Here is a 15,868-nt window from a genome sequence, read left to right as displayed (position 1 = left end):
CTTTTTCCAGTATCTAAATTGTGGGGTGTCATGTACATGTCAGAGCCCTGTTCTCGGAGCCTGTAGGGCTCCACATGAAGTCCCTGCATCTCTGTGTGCCACTGTATCGATATTCTTGCTTCTAGTAGATAATACCTGTATAAAATGGCATCTGATGGAGACTGTTACAACTTTTTTTTTCTGTGTGAATCTGACAAAAAAAACCTCAATGTGCTATGTACTATAGCCAAAGAAGGAGAAATAGATTAACTTAATTTTTTGTTTAATCAATTATCATAATCAATTTTTTTAAAAAAAATTTTTTGTTCAATTACATCACCATTTATCTTTATATACTGTTTGAAAAAGGTCAAATATTTATACAGTGAAGGAAATAAGTATTTGATCCCTTGCTGATTTTGTACGTTTGCCCACTGTCAAAGACATGAACAGTCTAGAATTTTTAGGCTAGGTTATTTTTACCAGTGAGCGATAGATTTATATTAAAAAAAAAAACAGAAAATCACATAGTCAAAATTATATATATTTATTTGCATTGTGCACAGAGAAATAAGTATTTGATCCCCTACCAACCATTAAGAGTTCAGCCTCCTCCAGACCAGTTACACGCTCCAAATCAACTTGGTGCCTGCATTAAAGACAGCTGTCTTAAATGGTCACCTGTATAAAAGACTCCTGTCCACAGACTCAATTAATCAGTCTGACTCTAACCTCTACAACATGGGCAAGACCAAAGAGCTTTCTAAGGATGTCATGGACAAGATCATAGACCTGCACAAGGCTGGAATGGGCTACAAAATCATAAGTAAGACGCTGGGTGAGAAGGAGACAGCTGTTGGTGCAATAGTAAGAAAATGGAAGACATACAAAATGACTGTCAATCGACATCGATCTGGGGCTCCATGCAAAATCTCACCTCGTGGGGTATCCTTGATCCTGAGGAAGGTGAGAGCTCAGCCGAAAACTACATGGGGGGAACTTGTTAATGATCTCAAGGCAGCTGGGACCACAGTCAACAAGAAAACCATTGGTAACACATTACGCCGTAATGGATTAAAATCCTGCAGTGCCCGCAAGGTCCCCCTGCTCAAGAAGGCACATGTACAGGCCCATCTGAAGTTTGCAAATTAACATCTGGATGATTCTGAGAGTGATTAAGAGAAGGTGCTGTGGTCAGATGAGACTAAAATTGAGCTCTTTGGCATTAACTCAACTCGCCGTGTTTGGAGGAAGAGAAATGCTGCCTATGACCCAAAGAACACCATTCCCACTGTCAAGCATGGAGGTGGAAACATTATGTTTTGGGGGTGTTTCTCTTCTAAGGGCACAGGACTACTTCACCACATCAATGGGAGAATGGATGGAGCCATGTACCGTCAAATCCTGAGTGACAACCTCCTTCCCTCCACCAGGACATTAAAAATGGCTCGTGGCTGGGTCTTCCAGCACGACAATGACCCGAAACATACAGCCAAGGCAACAAAGGAGTGGCTCAAAAAGAAGCACATTAAGGTCATGGAGTGGCCTAGCCAGTCTCCAGACCTTAATCCCATCGAAAACTTATGGAGGGAGCTGAAGATCCGAGTTGCCAAGCGACAGCCTCGAAATCTTAATGATTTACAGATGATCTGCAAAGAGGAGTGGGCCAAAATTCCATCTAACATGTGTGCAAACCTCATCAACTACAAAGAACGTCTGACTGCTGTGCTTGCCAACAAGGGTTTTGCCACCAAGTATTAAGTCTTGTTTGCCAAAGGGATCAAATACTTATTTCTCTGAGCACAATACAAATAAATATATATAATTTAGACAATGTGATTTTCTGTTTGTTTTTTTTCTTTATATAATCTATCTCTCACTGGTAAAATTAACCTAGCCTAAAAATTCTAGACTGTTCATGTCTTTGACAGTGGGCAAACTTACAAAATCAGCAAGGGATCAAATACTTATTTCCTTCACTGTATGTCCACGTAGGTTAAAAATATTTTTTTTTTTGGGGTGATGCATCTAAAAGCACTTTAGGATTTAACCCTTTAATAACTAGGCCTTAAATGGCCTTCATGATCAGCTAATTATTATTATTTTTTTAACAGACCGATCCCCTTTCTGGGTCCCCGGGGCTGACTGCAGAGGTTTCTCCCAGTCTCTGATTGCGTCCCCTTTGAGAATGGGGGTCCCAAATCTCCCCTGAATGAATGGAGCCGCAGTCACAAATGCCACACCATTTATTCTCTATAGGACTGCTGGATCTAGCCAAGAGTCCATTCATTCAGGGGACTCGGGATCCCCGTGCTCTTGATCGTTGGGAGCCCAAGCAATCAAACACTTATCACCCATCCTGTGGCTAGGTGATTAGTTATTGTAATGGGATCACCCTATTAAAGAGGCTCTGTCACCAGATTTTGCAACCCCTATCTGCTATTGCAGCAGATAGGCGCTGCAATGTAGATTACAGTAACGTTTTTATTTTTAAAGAAAACTAGCATTTTTGGCCAAGTTATGACCATTTTTGTATTTATGCAAATGAGGCTTGCAAAAGTACAACTGGGCGTGTTGAAAAGTAAAAGTACAACTGGGCGTGTATTATGTGCGTACATCGGGGCGTTTTTACTTCTTTTACTAGCTGGGCATTCTGACGAGAAGTATCATCCACTTCTCTTCAGAACGCCCAGCTTCTGGCAGATCACGCTGTGACGTCACTTCCCCAGGTCCTGCATCGTGTCAGACGAGCGAGGACACATCGGCACCAGAGGCTACAGTTGATTCTGCAGCAGCATCAGCGTTTGCAGGTAAGTAGCTACATGGACTTACCTGCAAACGCCGATGCTGCTGCAGAATCATCTGTAGCCTCTGGTGCCGATGTGTCCTCGCTCGTCTGACACGATGCAGGACCTGGGGAAGTGACGTCACAGCGTGATCTGCCAGAAGCTGGGCGTTCTGATGAGAAGTGGATGATACTTCTCGTCAGAACGCCCAGCTAGTAAAAGAAGTAAAAACGCCCCGATGTACGCACATAATACACGCCCAGTTGTACTTTTACTTTTCAACACGCCCAGTTGTACTTTTGCAAGCCTCATTTGCATAAATACAAAAATGGTCATAACTTGGCCAAAAAATGCTCGTTTTTTAAAAATAAAAACGTTACTGTAATCTACATTGCAGCGCCTATCTGCTGCAATAGCAGATAGGGGTTGCAAAATCTGGTGACAGAGCCTCTTTAATACAAGTTAATGTGAACAGTCGTAGACCTACTGTAGATCCCTGTGTTTCTAATGTTACATACTGCACATATTTTGAACCCTTACATTTTGGTCTGTGTATTTCCAATCGCCATACATTTTATTACAGTTCTCTTATGTTTGTTAACAGTGAGGACTCCCTTGATCAGTGTAATGATGTGACTCTGTGCGGTTTTACAGAGCAAGTATTGAAGTAAGTTTTGCCTTTTCCATGTAGCGGTAAAATCTTCCATAGCGGACATATGTTCTGAAAGTACGCCTTTTTGTTACAAAATAAAAAATAACAATCACTCCTTAGGTTGCTGTAGATGTGTATTAGATATAGTGCACCCGGAAATGTTTTTTCTCGTTAAATTATTAATTGGCAGACACAGAACTATAGGTATATGCCCCTGCCACTAGGAGGCTGACCCTAGGAAAAAACAAAGTGTTGGCTCCGCCCAGTGGGCTATATCCTCTCGTTAGACCAAGCTACTCTGTTTTAGCCTAATTTCCATAGGAGGCAGACATGACTTGCATACAGGACTTCTGCTTTTTGTTTTAGTTTTATGCATGTTTTTCTTTTCAGGTTGCAGCGGGGTCGTCTGCGTGTACGCCACATTAGTCGTAACACCACCCCCCCCTGCCCGTGGGCGCTGGGTGGAATTTTTGCATTTCCCCACCTTTTAGGTCACCCTGTCCGCAGTGGCAGGAATGCCGGTGAACCTACTCTTCAGGGTGCCAGGCACGCGCCAAAAGACACCAGATGGATAACTGAACATTCCCCCTCCCCTCGGTGTTTCACCATGTGGCTCCCCTTCGAGGCCCCCCCCCCCCTGGGATGCTGTGCCTTATACTGCTGCTGGGGCGGTTTCCGCTGTTCAGCTGTTATGTGATGTACCTGCTGCTGGTCTGTTGCATGTTTTCTCTTGCTGGGCCATTTTTTCTGCACTCTACTGCAAGGATATGGCTTCTGGAGCTCCCCCTCCCTGTTCATTTGCCTGAACCAGTCATTCAGACAATGGTAAAGGCTCGAAAGCCTCAGTCCCAGAGGATCTACCACTGCACATCCGGGTGTATTTCAGGTGGTGTAAGCTTCAACACTTCCACCACCTTCACTGTTCTACCCCGCGCATCCTGTCCTTCCTTCAGGTGGGCATGGACCAGGGACTTAGTCTGGCATCACTGAAAGGTCACATTTCTGCCCTGTCTATTCTTTTTCAGTGCACGCTGGCTTTCTGTTCTGCAATTAAAACATTTTTATAGTGGGACGCCCCCTGTGCCCCTCCGTATCATCCTCCTCTGGGATCTCAACTTGGTCCTTGATGCTCTTCAGTCTCGCCCCTTGTCTTGTCCTGGAAGGTTGCCTTTCTGGTGGCCATCACTTCGATCCGCAAGATGTCTGAATTGGCTTCTTTATCTTGCAGACCCCCTTTCATGATCTTCCATAAGGACAAGGTGGTACTTTGGCCTGTACCGTCCTTTCTTCCAAAGGTGGTGTCTTTTCACCTTAATGAGGACATTGTTCGGTCTTCATTCTGCCCTAACCCCTCGCATCAGAGCGAGTGTGCTCTGCACCGGCTGGACATGGTCTGAGCATACTGAATCTATCTCTAGGTTACGCAGTCGCTCCACTGCTCTGACTCGTTTTTGTGGTTCCGGAGGGCCCATGCAAGGGCGGGCCGACCTCCTAAGGCTACCATTTCTATTTGGATTCGGCTGGCTAGGAGACCTACTCTGCTAAGGGTAGGGACCCTTCATTCCGGGTCACTGCCCTCTCTACACGGGCGGTTGGTGTGTCCTGGGCAGTCCGGCATCAGGCTTCTGCCGCTCAGGTTTGTATGGCCACTACCTGGGTCTCGGTTCATACCTTTACAAGGCTCTATCCGATCCATTCATTGGCTTCCGCCGATGCAAGTCTGGGTCATATGGCGTTGCAGGCAGCTGTGAATTTGACTGTTTGCATGGCTGTGTTTTCTCTGCCCACCCTCCAGGACTGCTCTAGGACGTCCCCTGGTGCTGTGTCCCCCAATGAATGATTTAATGGGAAAATCAGATTTTTGTACTCCCCGTAAAATCCCGTTCTTGTTGAGTTCATTGGGGGACACAGGTCCCACCCATCTTTGTGGATTGTTTTTCCCAGGTGGTTATGTTTTTTTTCCAGGGTCCGGGACGTGTTGGTATTGTGGTTATTTTGTTTTAGACTTTTCTACTGCTCTTGGTACAAACTAAGTAGCTTGGTATAACAGGAGTGGATCTACCCCACTAGGCAGAGCCAACACTTTTTTTTTAGTTTTCTCCTAGTGTCAGCCTCCTAGTGGCAGGGGAATATACCCATGGTGCTGTGTCCCCCAATTAATTAAACGAGCCAATCCGATGTCTCATCTGCTGCTCCGCCTCTCCTTCCCTCCCTCATGCTGTTTCATTGAAACCGTGTTTGAGAAGCTGCATCTCCCCCCTCTCCTGTCTTCTATTTACTATTTTATAATAAATGGATTTGTTGGTGACTGTGGGAGTTTCTGAACATTGACCGAGATTCTGCAGGCAGGAAAAGGGTAACTACAGGCTGCTGAAAGGTGCCGGTTTCCCCAAATAAGACGTATTACAAAGCTTCATATATTCGTATCTGCTACTGACTTATGCAAAAACAAATTAGAACGATAAGCTCACTTTAATTAGATGCTTGTGTTGATATCCTGGCATCAACCCGTAATGTAAGCTTGGTGTGTTTATTGTGATTAAAAATATATGGTTACGTCTAACGATTAGGACAGGTCTACATCTTTTGTCTTTATTCTGTTTGGTCTTTTATTCTTCTTGTTTTCACTTGATCGATTTAATATGGTTTTATTATACTAAGAATAATTCAAAAACCGTTTCCAATGTGATAATTAAAAGGAGCACGGATTTAAATTACGTATGTAAGATGGACGGGTTCGCCTGCAAGACTTTTGAAGTCCTATAGAATGAAGTAATAATACTTTTATGTATGTACTTCACTAGCATGTTCTAATATTATTAAAATTTCAAAGGAAGTATTATTATGATTATATTACATCCATGTTTATATGAAATCTACATTAAGGGTCCTTTTACACGGAAATATAGATTGTTAAAACGAGCTCCGATATCTGCAAGTCAATAACACTACCCAGACTTAACTGCGATTCTCGTGCGATCACTTGTCTTTCCTCCTCCCATATGGTTTCCAGTATGAGAAGAAGGAAAGGCCCTTAGCTTTTTTGTGTGTGTGTGTGTGTGTGTGTGTGTGTATGTATATATATATGTATGTATGTATATGTGTGTATATATATATATATATATATTATTCTTATTTACTTTGATTTTGTTTTAGATATGTATCAGAGAGGGGCACCGCCCGACTATTGGATCACGTGGAGAAAGTTAATGAAAGATTCAATATTCCAGAAGATCCAGAGAGTTTCAAAAAGAGACATGCAGCAGCTAGCAATCTACTTACCTCTATTCCCAAACAGAAGTAAGTGATTTTGTTACATGGAAAGTCAGGTTGTTCTTTCAAGTAATACTTTTAATATTTGCCCTATGCGTGTTGATATTTTTTATAAAAAAAACAAAACAGTCTAGGAGAGCCTTTCATCAGAACAAGTTCCCTTGAAATTGGTCATACGCATTCGATAATTTGAATGGAGGCTGCCAGACAAAGAAGGATCAGGCTTGTTGAAATTTTAAGATTTTAACGTGCTCGATCCTTTGTTTCCTTCGGGAGATAAGCGGCTATCTTGCCTCCTTAATCCTCTCTCCCCATTAAAATACACCTGCACGCTTGGCTGATCCGAGCATGCATGTTTATTCATGCGTCAGTAGGGGGGCGCTCATTCAGCCATTCTTATGTATATGGCTGCCTTTAGATTATGGCATCGGTGTGATTGTGACCAATTAAAGCGGAACTAGTGGATGTAATGCACCCGGAAGTGTCAAGTCAAGGACATCTTTGCCATTGAACAAAGAGGGTTCCTGTTCTTCTATCGCCCCACCTTGGCCATCTACTGGGTGGAATTACAATCATGGTACAGTTTAGAGCATTTTATAGATGCGTAATCTAAAGAACACCTTTAGGGAAATATGTATGATGTTGGCATTGGACTGCAATAGTCACATTTCCTGTATTTTTTAGGTGGCGGAGTGTCCGTGTTTTTATTTCCTCCACATTCCGTGATATGCACTCGGAGAGAGATTTCTTGATTGGACAGGTGATGCCGCAACTGCGTCAGCGTGCTGCTGGTCACTACCTCTCTCTGGAGGAAGTGGATCTACGGTGGGGAATTACAGAAGAGGAAGCAAAAAAAGACAGGTTAGATAAAAGTGTAAAATCAAAATTGTGTGTATAAGATTAGTGAAAACCTGGTTTAGTTCTCTGCTGTAACCGATTTATTTTTTGGACATTAGGCAGTTGTCTCTATGTCTCTCTGAAGTTGTTCGGAGTCATATTTTCATTGGTATCTTGGGAGAGCGATATGGCCATGTTCCCAAAGCTTACTCTGTTCCAATCCTTCCTGAGTATCAGTGGGTAAGAGTCTGTTCCTGACATATATAAGGTTTTATTTTCAATAGATCCAGAATATGCACAGGTTATCGAAAAATGTTTTCCCCTTTTATAAGCATCGTATTAAATTATAGTTGAACACAGTAGATGACTTTTCACAATATTTTTTTTTTGTACTTTAAAGGTTTTTTCCTACAAACTAAAATACAGTTAAATGTAGTCATAAATGGCAGTTATACATTTGTGCAATTGCATGTAATTTTCTCAAATTTACGGTTATAAAGATATATTATTACCATGCCTCTGTCAGAAGTTATGTTGTGTTACTGGTTGCCCTTGGATCCGACCATAACCCATTCCTCTGGCTATGGTCCAGAAAAGACACATCCCGACCGTAGTATGGCTTTGTGGTCGCTTTCAATGTTCTCATGAACGCGCTTTAGTTTGTTTGCACTCGGGAACTTCCGATTATTCCCGAGTGCTTGGGGTGACTACAAGCCTTTAGCTGCTACTGCGCTGTCCAAATCCCAGCTTGCACTCAGGAACTGGCAACTGTGCTTCACGAGTGCTTCTGCTAAACTTGAATTTCAGCAAGACTGTATGCACCCGGGAAGCGGTTACTGTTCCCAAGTGCAGGCTAAGATTTGGACAGCGATGCTACTGCAGTACTAGTACTTGTAGCAGACGCTGAAATAGTAAATTAGAATCAGTCGGGAACAATCGCCGGTTCCCTGCTGCATACAGTCTTCTACAGCGGTGCTACTGCGCATGCGCAGTAGCACACGCTGAAATACCAGTTTTAGAATAAGCACTTGGGAACAGTCGCCGCTTCCCGGGTGCATACAGTCTTGCTGAAATGCAAGTTTAGCAGAAGCACTCGGGAACAGTTGCGAGTTCCCGAGTTCAGGCAGGGATATGGACAGTGCTACTGCTGCGCACGCGCAGTAGCAGCTACAGGCTTGTAGTCCCACCAAGCACTCGGGAATAATCGGAAGTTCCCGAGTGCAAACGAAATAAAGCGCGTTCATGAGAACAGTGAAAGCGACCACAAAGCCATACTATGGTCGGGATGTATCTTTTACGGACCATATCCAGAGGAATGGGTTATGGTCGGATCCAAGGGCAACCAGTAACACAACAAAACTGACAGAGGCATGGTAATAATATCTTTATAACCGTACATTTTAGAAAATAACATGTAATTGCACAAATGTATAACTGCCATTTATGAATACATTTAACTGTATTTTAGTTAGTGGGAAAACCCCTTTAAGGCATCAGTGTTTTAGTGTTCTATATCTTTGGCAGATTCAGACGTATCCTGCAGGACGATCCATTACAGAGTTGGAGGCCATGCAGTTTTTGCAGAGTTGTAAGAACAATAAATCAGGAAACCCAAAGGCTTTCTTCTACTTTAGAAATCCTGAAGCCCTTAGGTAAAGTTTTGACAGTTAAAAAATGCATGCACGAATGAATGTATATAAAAAAATCATAAGTTTCAAGACCTTGTTTCAGGGGAAAAGCAAATGTTAAAACTCCAATCGAAAAACTTTTTTCTTTTTTTTTTCTTTTCATGGTTCGATATCATTATACATTCTTCATTACCTAATGCTATTTTGTACATTTTTCCATACCTGGATTGTGCACCTGCCAGCTGACACCTATTTTGGGAGAGGTCAATAACCATGATAATGGGTGGAGTCAAACACATCGCTGGGGTGGAAAAATGTATCATTTAAATTAATTGTTTCCATAACCGTCTCTACTTGTTGCAATGTTGAAACCAATCTGTTCCAGTGAGAACAGGGATCACATAGTTTTGAAAATGTTTACACACTTTTAATTGGGCCTTTCCTTTAACTAGAAAATCGTGTTAGTGAAATATGGCTTGAAGGCTATGTAAACATTCGCACACTTTTTTTTTTTTTAATAAATCAAACGACGTATTATGATATTTTAAACCACTTTTTTCATTTTTATTTATTTTTTTATTACGTTTTGAGATACAGCTACTATGTATCTTGGATTTTTTAAAGCTGTATATTGCGCTCAGAGCTAAATCCGTCAGGTGAGCGGGACTGACTCCTTCGGTGACAGCGGGTCCGATCCACCAGTTCATAAACTGAGATTTGATCAATAACAGCTGGATCGGACCCGCTGTCACCAAAGCCGCTGTCTCACTGACCTGACGGATTTAGCTCTGAGTGCAATATACAGTTTCTATGTATCCAGTAAACCTTTGCACACGTTTTTGTTTTTTTTACTATATGAAGCTGTGTAAAAAGTAAAAAAAAATTTAAATGAAAAAACAATTAAAAAGTTGTTTAATATACCATAACATGTTGTTTTAATGAAAAAAAAAAAGTGTGCAAAGGTTTACATAGACTTAAAGGGAAGGTGTCATGATTTATTTTTATTTTTTTTCTTATTATATTGCTTTTAATATAATGGAAACCAAAATTTTATTTATTTGTGTTGTCACTTTCTACTTTTTAATGTATTCATACTTTTACTTGTCTATGGGGCTGCCATTTTTTTTCATCTCCGTATACATCGATTAATGACACATACAGAGATGGAATACGGCATGTGTGTGTCTGTGTAGCACATGTGGCGTATGCACGGGCACCGCTGATCCTTCATAGCCGCTTATCAGCTGTTTTGAAGAATCAGCGGCAAGCACCCCCCCATACACACACACACACACAATTCCCCCTAAACATGCAACTACGCCACACACAACCCCACCCACTGTTCTTTTTTACGCAACCGTTTTTTTACGCAAGCGTTTTTAAAAAACTTAACAGCTCGCTTTCCAATTGACCCGACAGTTTTTTTTAAAAACGCGTGTGTAAAAAGCGCGTTGTATGTACTAGCAGCACACTTTACCAATCATGTAAATTAAAAGCGTAAGCAAGCGGTATTTTTATGTGGTTTTTGGCAAGTAAAATGCGCAAAAAAAAAAACGTGTCAAATACACGCCGTATGGACTTGTCAACTGAAAAGTCATTCACTTCACTTTCATCATTCTAATGGTATGTTCACACGCAAGGTTTTCAGCCGTAAACGTCCCAAAAAACGGCTGAAAAATCGGAAGCAGAACGCCTACAAACATCTGCCCCCTTGTTTCAATTGGAAATACGGCGTTCTGTTCCGACGGGGCGTTTTTTACGCGGCCGTTTTCCAAAAACGGCACGTAAAAAGACGCCCGCCAAAAAGAAGTGCATATCACTTCTTGGGACGTTTTTGGAGCTGTTTTTCATTGACTCTATAGAAAAACAGCTCCAAAAACGGCCGTAAAAAAACTACGCCAAAAACGCGAGTTTGATTAAAAAATTACTGAAAATCAGGAGCTGTTTTCCCTTTGTTTAGTAAGCGTGTGAACAGAGCCTTAGCCTTTTGGTGTGTCCTATAGCTTCTGCCAGCTGCAGAATCACATCCAAAATGACAGCTGGACACTGCTTAGGAATTTTAAGACACCTTTTCCTGGCTTATAGGAGGGGGGGGGGGGTGAGATTCCCTCCCACATTTACGGCAGCTGTGAGTCAGGTTGCTTTGCCTTATTCACCTTGCTGTAATTCTGGGAAGTGCTCCCTCTGGTGGCCAACATGGGAAAACATGTAAAATTATTATTTCATTTTTAATACTTTCCACCATGTGGAAAAAAAATAAAAAATACAGCAAAAAAACGTAAAAATATAGTCGAAATAAGTAACTTACTTAAAAAAAAAAAAGGTTTAATTCGCGACCCATTCCCTTTAACTGTAAGACTTATAAGCTTTCATATTCTCTGTGTCTATTCTTGCCATTCAGATCTGTGCCCAGCCATTGGCTTTCAGAGTTTGCTTCGGAATCTAAAGAAGCTGAAAAACTTATGCTGGAACTGAAGAACAGAGTAGCCAAACATCCTGCCGCTATCAGCTACTTGTAAGTTTTCAGCACATCTTAGGAACCTGAAGCTTTGAACTGAGGTATTTCTGGCTTACAATATAGTTGTTCTTGTATTTTCTTGTGTAGATACTCCTGTCATTGGGGTGATGAACGTGATGGGAAACCACACATGACCGCACTAGAAGACTTTGGAGCTAGAGTATTAAATGATGTATGGCAAATGATTGAGAGGGATTTTATTAAGGTATGTTTCACTCTCATTTGTATATATTCATTTTGTCGTCTTCAATGTTCGTAAATCATTGCTTGCTTCTCTTAGGATGGGTCAAATGTATCGGAAGATGATGATGATCAACTAATACAGGAAGGCTTTCAAGAATGGCATGAACGACATTCCTATGCTAGAAGCAAGCAAGTTATGCAGTTGTGTGCACAGATCCTTGAGAAGAAACGAACATCTCCAGCAACCGGGAGAGTGTTTCTGGTGGTTGGAGAGCCTAGCCAGGGGAAAACTGTCTTTATGGTAATTTTTGCTGTTGTCATGTTAACAACAGATTGTTTAATACGGGAGAGATCAGTGGTGGAAGAGTTTTTTTTTCAAGTGAGGTTGACTTTGGAGAATGTGATGAGGGTTCTTCATATACAATTTGTGTAACCAGTATCTTTTATGTGTCCTTGGCAGGCAGACCTTGTTAAAGAACTGAGACTTGTGGGTACAGCATCAGTCCTCTATCATTTTACGGGCGCATCTCATGGGTCAAAAGACATAGAGGACATGCTTAAGTCTATTTGCAAGCAACTGAACAAGTGTCTGCAAAGAGAACGCAGAAGCCTCCTCTCATACAGGTTTGTGTTTCTATATATTTGATTGGACATTAGCAAGGCACAGTTAACAACAAGTGGTGGAAGTAGTGTTTAAACTGGGACTAATTCTCCATGGCAGGCATATACACTATATGGATAAAAGTTTTGGGGCACCTACACATTACACCCACAAGAGCTTTTATGACCTCCCATTCTAAATCTATAGTTATTAATTATGGAGTTGGTTTGCCCTTTGCAGCTAAAACATCTACCACTCTTCTGGGAAGGCTTCCTACAAGATTTTGGAGATTGTGGGAATTTTTGCCCGTTCATCCAGAAAAACATTTTGTGAGGTCAGACACTGATGTTGGACGAGAGTGCCTGGCTCACCGTTTCCATTTTAGTACATCCTAAACCCAGACTCGTCCATAAGACTGCCAGATAGTGAAGTGTTACTCCTCACTCCACAGAACACTTTTCTACTGCTCGAGAGTCCAGTGACGGCATGCTTTATACCACTCCATCCAATGCTTGGCATTGTGCTTGGTGATTTAAAGAGGCTCTGTCGCCACATTATAAGTGCCCTATCTCCTACATAAGGAGATGGGCGCTATAATGTAGGTGACAGCAGTGCTTTTTATATAAAAAAAACTATCTATTTTCACCACGTTTAGGAGCGATTTTAGCTTTATGCTAATTCGTTTCTTAATGCCCAAGTGGAAGTGTTTTTACTTTAGACCAAGTGGGCGTTGTACAGAGGAGTATATTCCGCTGACCAGTCAGTGACCAATCAGCGTCATGCACTTCTCCCCATTCATTTAGTCAGTGAACAACGAACAACGCAGTGTCACCATCGCTATGTGCTGTCTTATACTGACACATTAACGTTACTGAAGTGTCTTGACAGTGAATAGACATTCCTTCCAGCCAGGACGGGATGTCTATTCACAATCCCGACACTTCGGTAACGTTTCTGTGGTACTTCCAGCAGAGCAAGCATAATCTTGCGAGATCACGCTGTAAATGACAGGTTACAGCGAGATTATGCTTTGCTCGGCTGTAACTACCACAGAAACATTAACGAAGTGTCGGGATTGTGAATAGAATAAAAAGCACTGCTGTCACCTACATTACAGCGCCCATCTCCTTATGTAGGAGATGGGGCACTTATAATGTGGTGACAGAGCCTCTTTAAGGCTTGCATGCAGCTGCTCGGCCATGGAAATCCATGGCATTAAGCTCCTATGGGGTTGTTCATGCCAAAGGAGGTTTGGAACACTGCATTTATTGAGTCAGGAGAGAGTTAGAGACTATTATGCACTATGCACTATGCACCTCAGCACTCTGCAACCCTGTTCTGTAATTTTACGAGTTGCTTTAGGCCTCATTTACACGATCGTGTGCGTTTTGCGCACGCAAAAAAACGCAGCGTTTTGCGTGCGCAAAAGGCACTTGACAGCTCCGTGTGTCATCAGTGTATGATGCGCGGCTGTGTGATTTTCGGGCAGCCGCCATCATAGAGATGAGGCTAGTCGACGTCAGTCACTGTCCAGGGTGCTGAAAGAGTTAACTGATCGGCAGTAACTCTTTCAGCACCCTCGACAGTGAATTCCGATCACAATATACAGCAACCTGTGAATAAAAAAAAGACGTTCATACTTACCAAGAACTTCCTGCTTCCTCCAGTCCGGTCTCCCGGCCGTTGCCTTGGTGACGCGTCCCTCTCTTGACATCCGGCCTCACCTCCCTGGATGACGCGGCAGTCCATGTGACCGCTGCAGCCTGTGATTGGCTGCAGCCTGTGCTTGGCCTGAGATTGGCTGCAGCCTGTGCTTGGCCTGTGATTGGCTGCAGCTGTCACTTGGACTGAATTGTCATCCCAGGAGGTCAGACTGGAGGAAAAAGCCGGGAGTTATCGGTAAGTCAGAACTTCTTTTTTTTTTTACACGTTCATGTATATTGTGATCGGAAGTCACTGTCCAGGGTGCTGAAACAGTTTAACTCTTTCAGCACCCTGGACAGTGATTGTCTCCTGACGTCGCGTACCGGAAATTTTTTTGCCGGGTTCGGTCAAAACGAGTTCGGCCGAACCCGGTGAAGTTCGGTTCGCTCATCTCTAAATTCTGACACTCCGTTTGGATGTTTGTAAACAGAAAAGCACGTGGTGCTTTTCTGTTTACATTCAGTTTGACAGCTCTTGCGCGAATCACGCAGTTCGCACGGAAGTGCTTCCGTGCGGCATGCGTGGTTTTCACGCACCCATTGACTTCAATGGGTGCGTGATGCGCGAAAAACGCACGATTATAGAACATGTCGTGAGCAAAATTCACGCATTGTCTGCACTGCCCCATAGAGTAATATAGGTGCGTACGACACGCGTGAAAAGCACGCGCGTATATTACGCTCGTGTAAATGAGGCCTTAGTTTGTAAATGCTTTGGCTTTGCAATAATACAACTCACAGTTGCTCGAATTCAGTGAGCTCTTTAGAACGGCCCATTCTTTCACAAATGTTTGTAAGGCCTGGATATCACACAAAGTTTGATTCAGTATTTGGCTCTGTTTTTTTGAGCCAATGCCTGAAGTGGATCCAAAAGGAATGCAAGGTATAAAGAAAAGACTGATGCATCTCCTTTCATTTGTATCCACACCTGTGTTTGACTAAAAAACCTGAGCCAAAAACTGCATCAAAACGGTGTGTGTGATCTTAGCCTAAACGCTGCTGCATGGCTAGGTGCTTGACTTTACACACCTGTGGCAATGGGACTGAATGAAACACCTGAATTCAATGATTAAGAGGCGTGTCCCAATACTTTTGTGTGTGTGTGTGTGTGTGTGTGTGTGTGTGTGTGTTAGTGTTATATATTAGTCCTCACACTAAGGGTATGTTCACACGACCTATTTTCAGGCGTATTACGCCTGAAAAGACGGCTCCATTACGCCTGCAAATGTCTGCCCATTGCCTGCAATGGGTTTTTACGATGTTCTGTTCCAACAAGCCTTTATTTTACGCGTCGCTGTCGAAATACGGCGCGTAAAATGACGGCTCGTCAAAAGAAGTGCAGGACACTTCTTGGGACGTTTTTGGAGCCGGTTTTTTCATTGACTCTATTGAAAACAGCTCCAAAAACAGACATGAAAAACGCGAGTTGCTCAAAAAACGTCTGTAAATCAGGAGCTATTTTCTCTTGAAAACATCTCCGTATTTTCAGACGTATTTTGTTAATCGTGTGAACATACCCTAAGTCTGCCTCTTTTTTGGTTAGTGCTTTAGTGAACACTAAAAAATTCTGCTGTTTGCCTTGATCAGTTTGAAACATGTTTTCTCCATGTGTGTGTTATGCTAATTCTTTGTTAAGAACTTTGATGACAAGTGGCTTTGAAGATTCCCATGGGAGATTTGCCCTGGCTAAGCATGCATGTAGCTCTAT

At 42.5% G+C, this 15,868-nt stretch overlaps 1 protein-coding gene across 2 annotated transcripts in view; it reads left to right on the top strand.

Moving 5' to 3' along the window:
* TEP1 (telomerase associated protein 1) overlaps positions 1-15,868 on the top strand; it is an 89,975-nt gene that overhangs the window by 35,285 nt on the left and 38,822 nt on the right. For both annotated transcript variants that reach the window (XM_075829195.1, XM_075829187.1), the window contains exons 17-25: positions 3,370-3,432; positions 6,574-6,717; positions 7,375-7,551; positions 7,647-7,767; positions 9,052-9,179; positions 11,557-11,670; positions 11,761-11,878; positions 11,954-12,157; positions 12,317-12,480. In XM_075829195.1, the coding sequence (XP_075685310.1) occupies positions 3,370-3,432; positions 6,574-6,717; positions 7,375-7,551; positions 7,647-7,767; positions 9,052-9,179; positions 11,557-11,670; positions 11,761-11,878; positions 11,954-12,157; positions 12,317-12,480 (1,233 nt within the window). The remainder of the gene's footprint in view (positions 1-3,369; positions 3,433-6,573; positions 6,718-7,374; positions 7,552-7,646; positions 7,768-9,051; positions 9,180-11,556; positions 11,671-11,760; positions 11,879-11,953; positions 12,158-12,316; positions 12,481-15,868) is intronic.

This window comes from Rhinoderma darwinii, chromosome 1 (assembly GCF_050947455.1).
Source record: "Rhinoderma darwinii isolate aRhiDar2 chromosome 1, aRhiDar2.hap1, whole genome shotgun sequence".
In the NCBI taxonomy this organism is placed as follows: domain Eukaryota; kingdom Metazoa; phylum Chordata; class Amphibia; order Anura; family Rhinodermatidae; genus Rhinoderma; species Rhinoderma darwinii.
The sequence above is the reverse complement of the archived record's forward strand: the minus strand, read 5'-3'. Positions and strand labels throughout refer to the sequence as shown.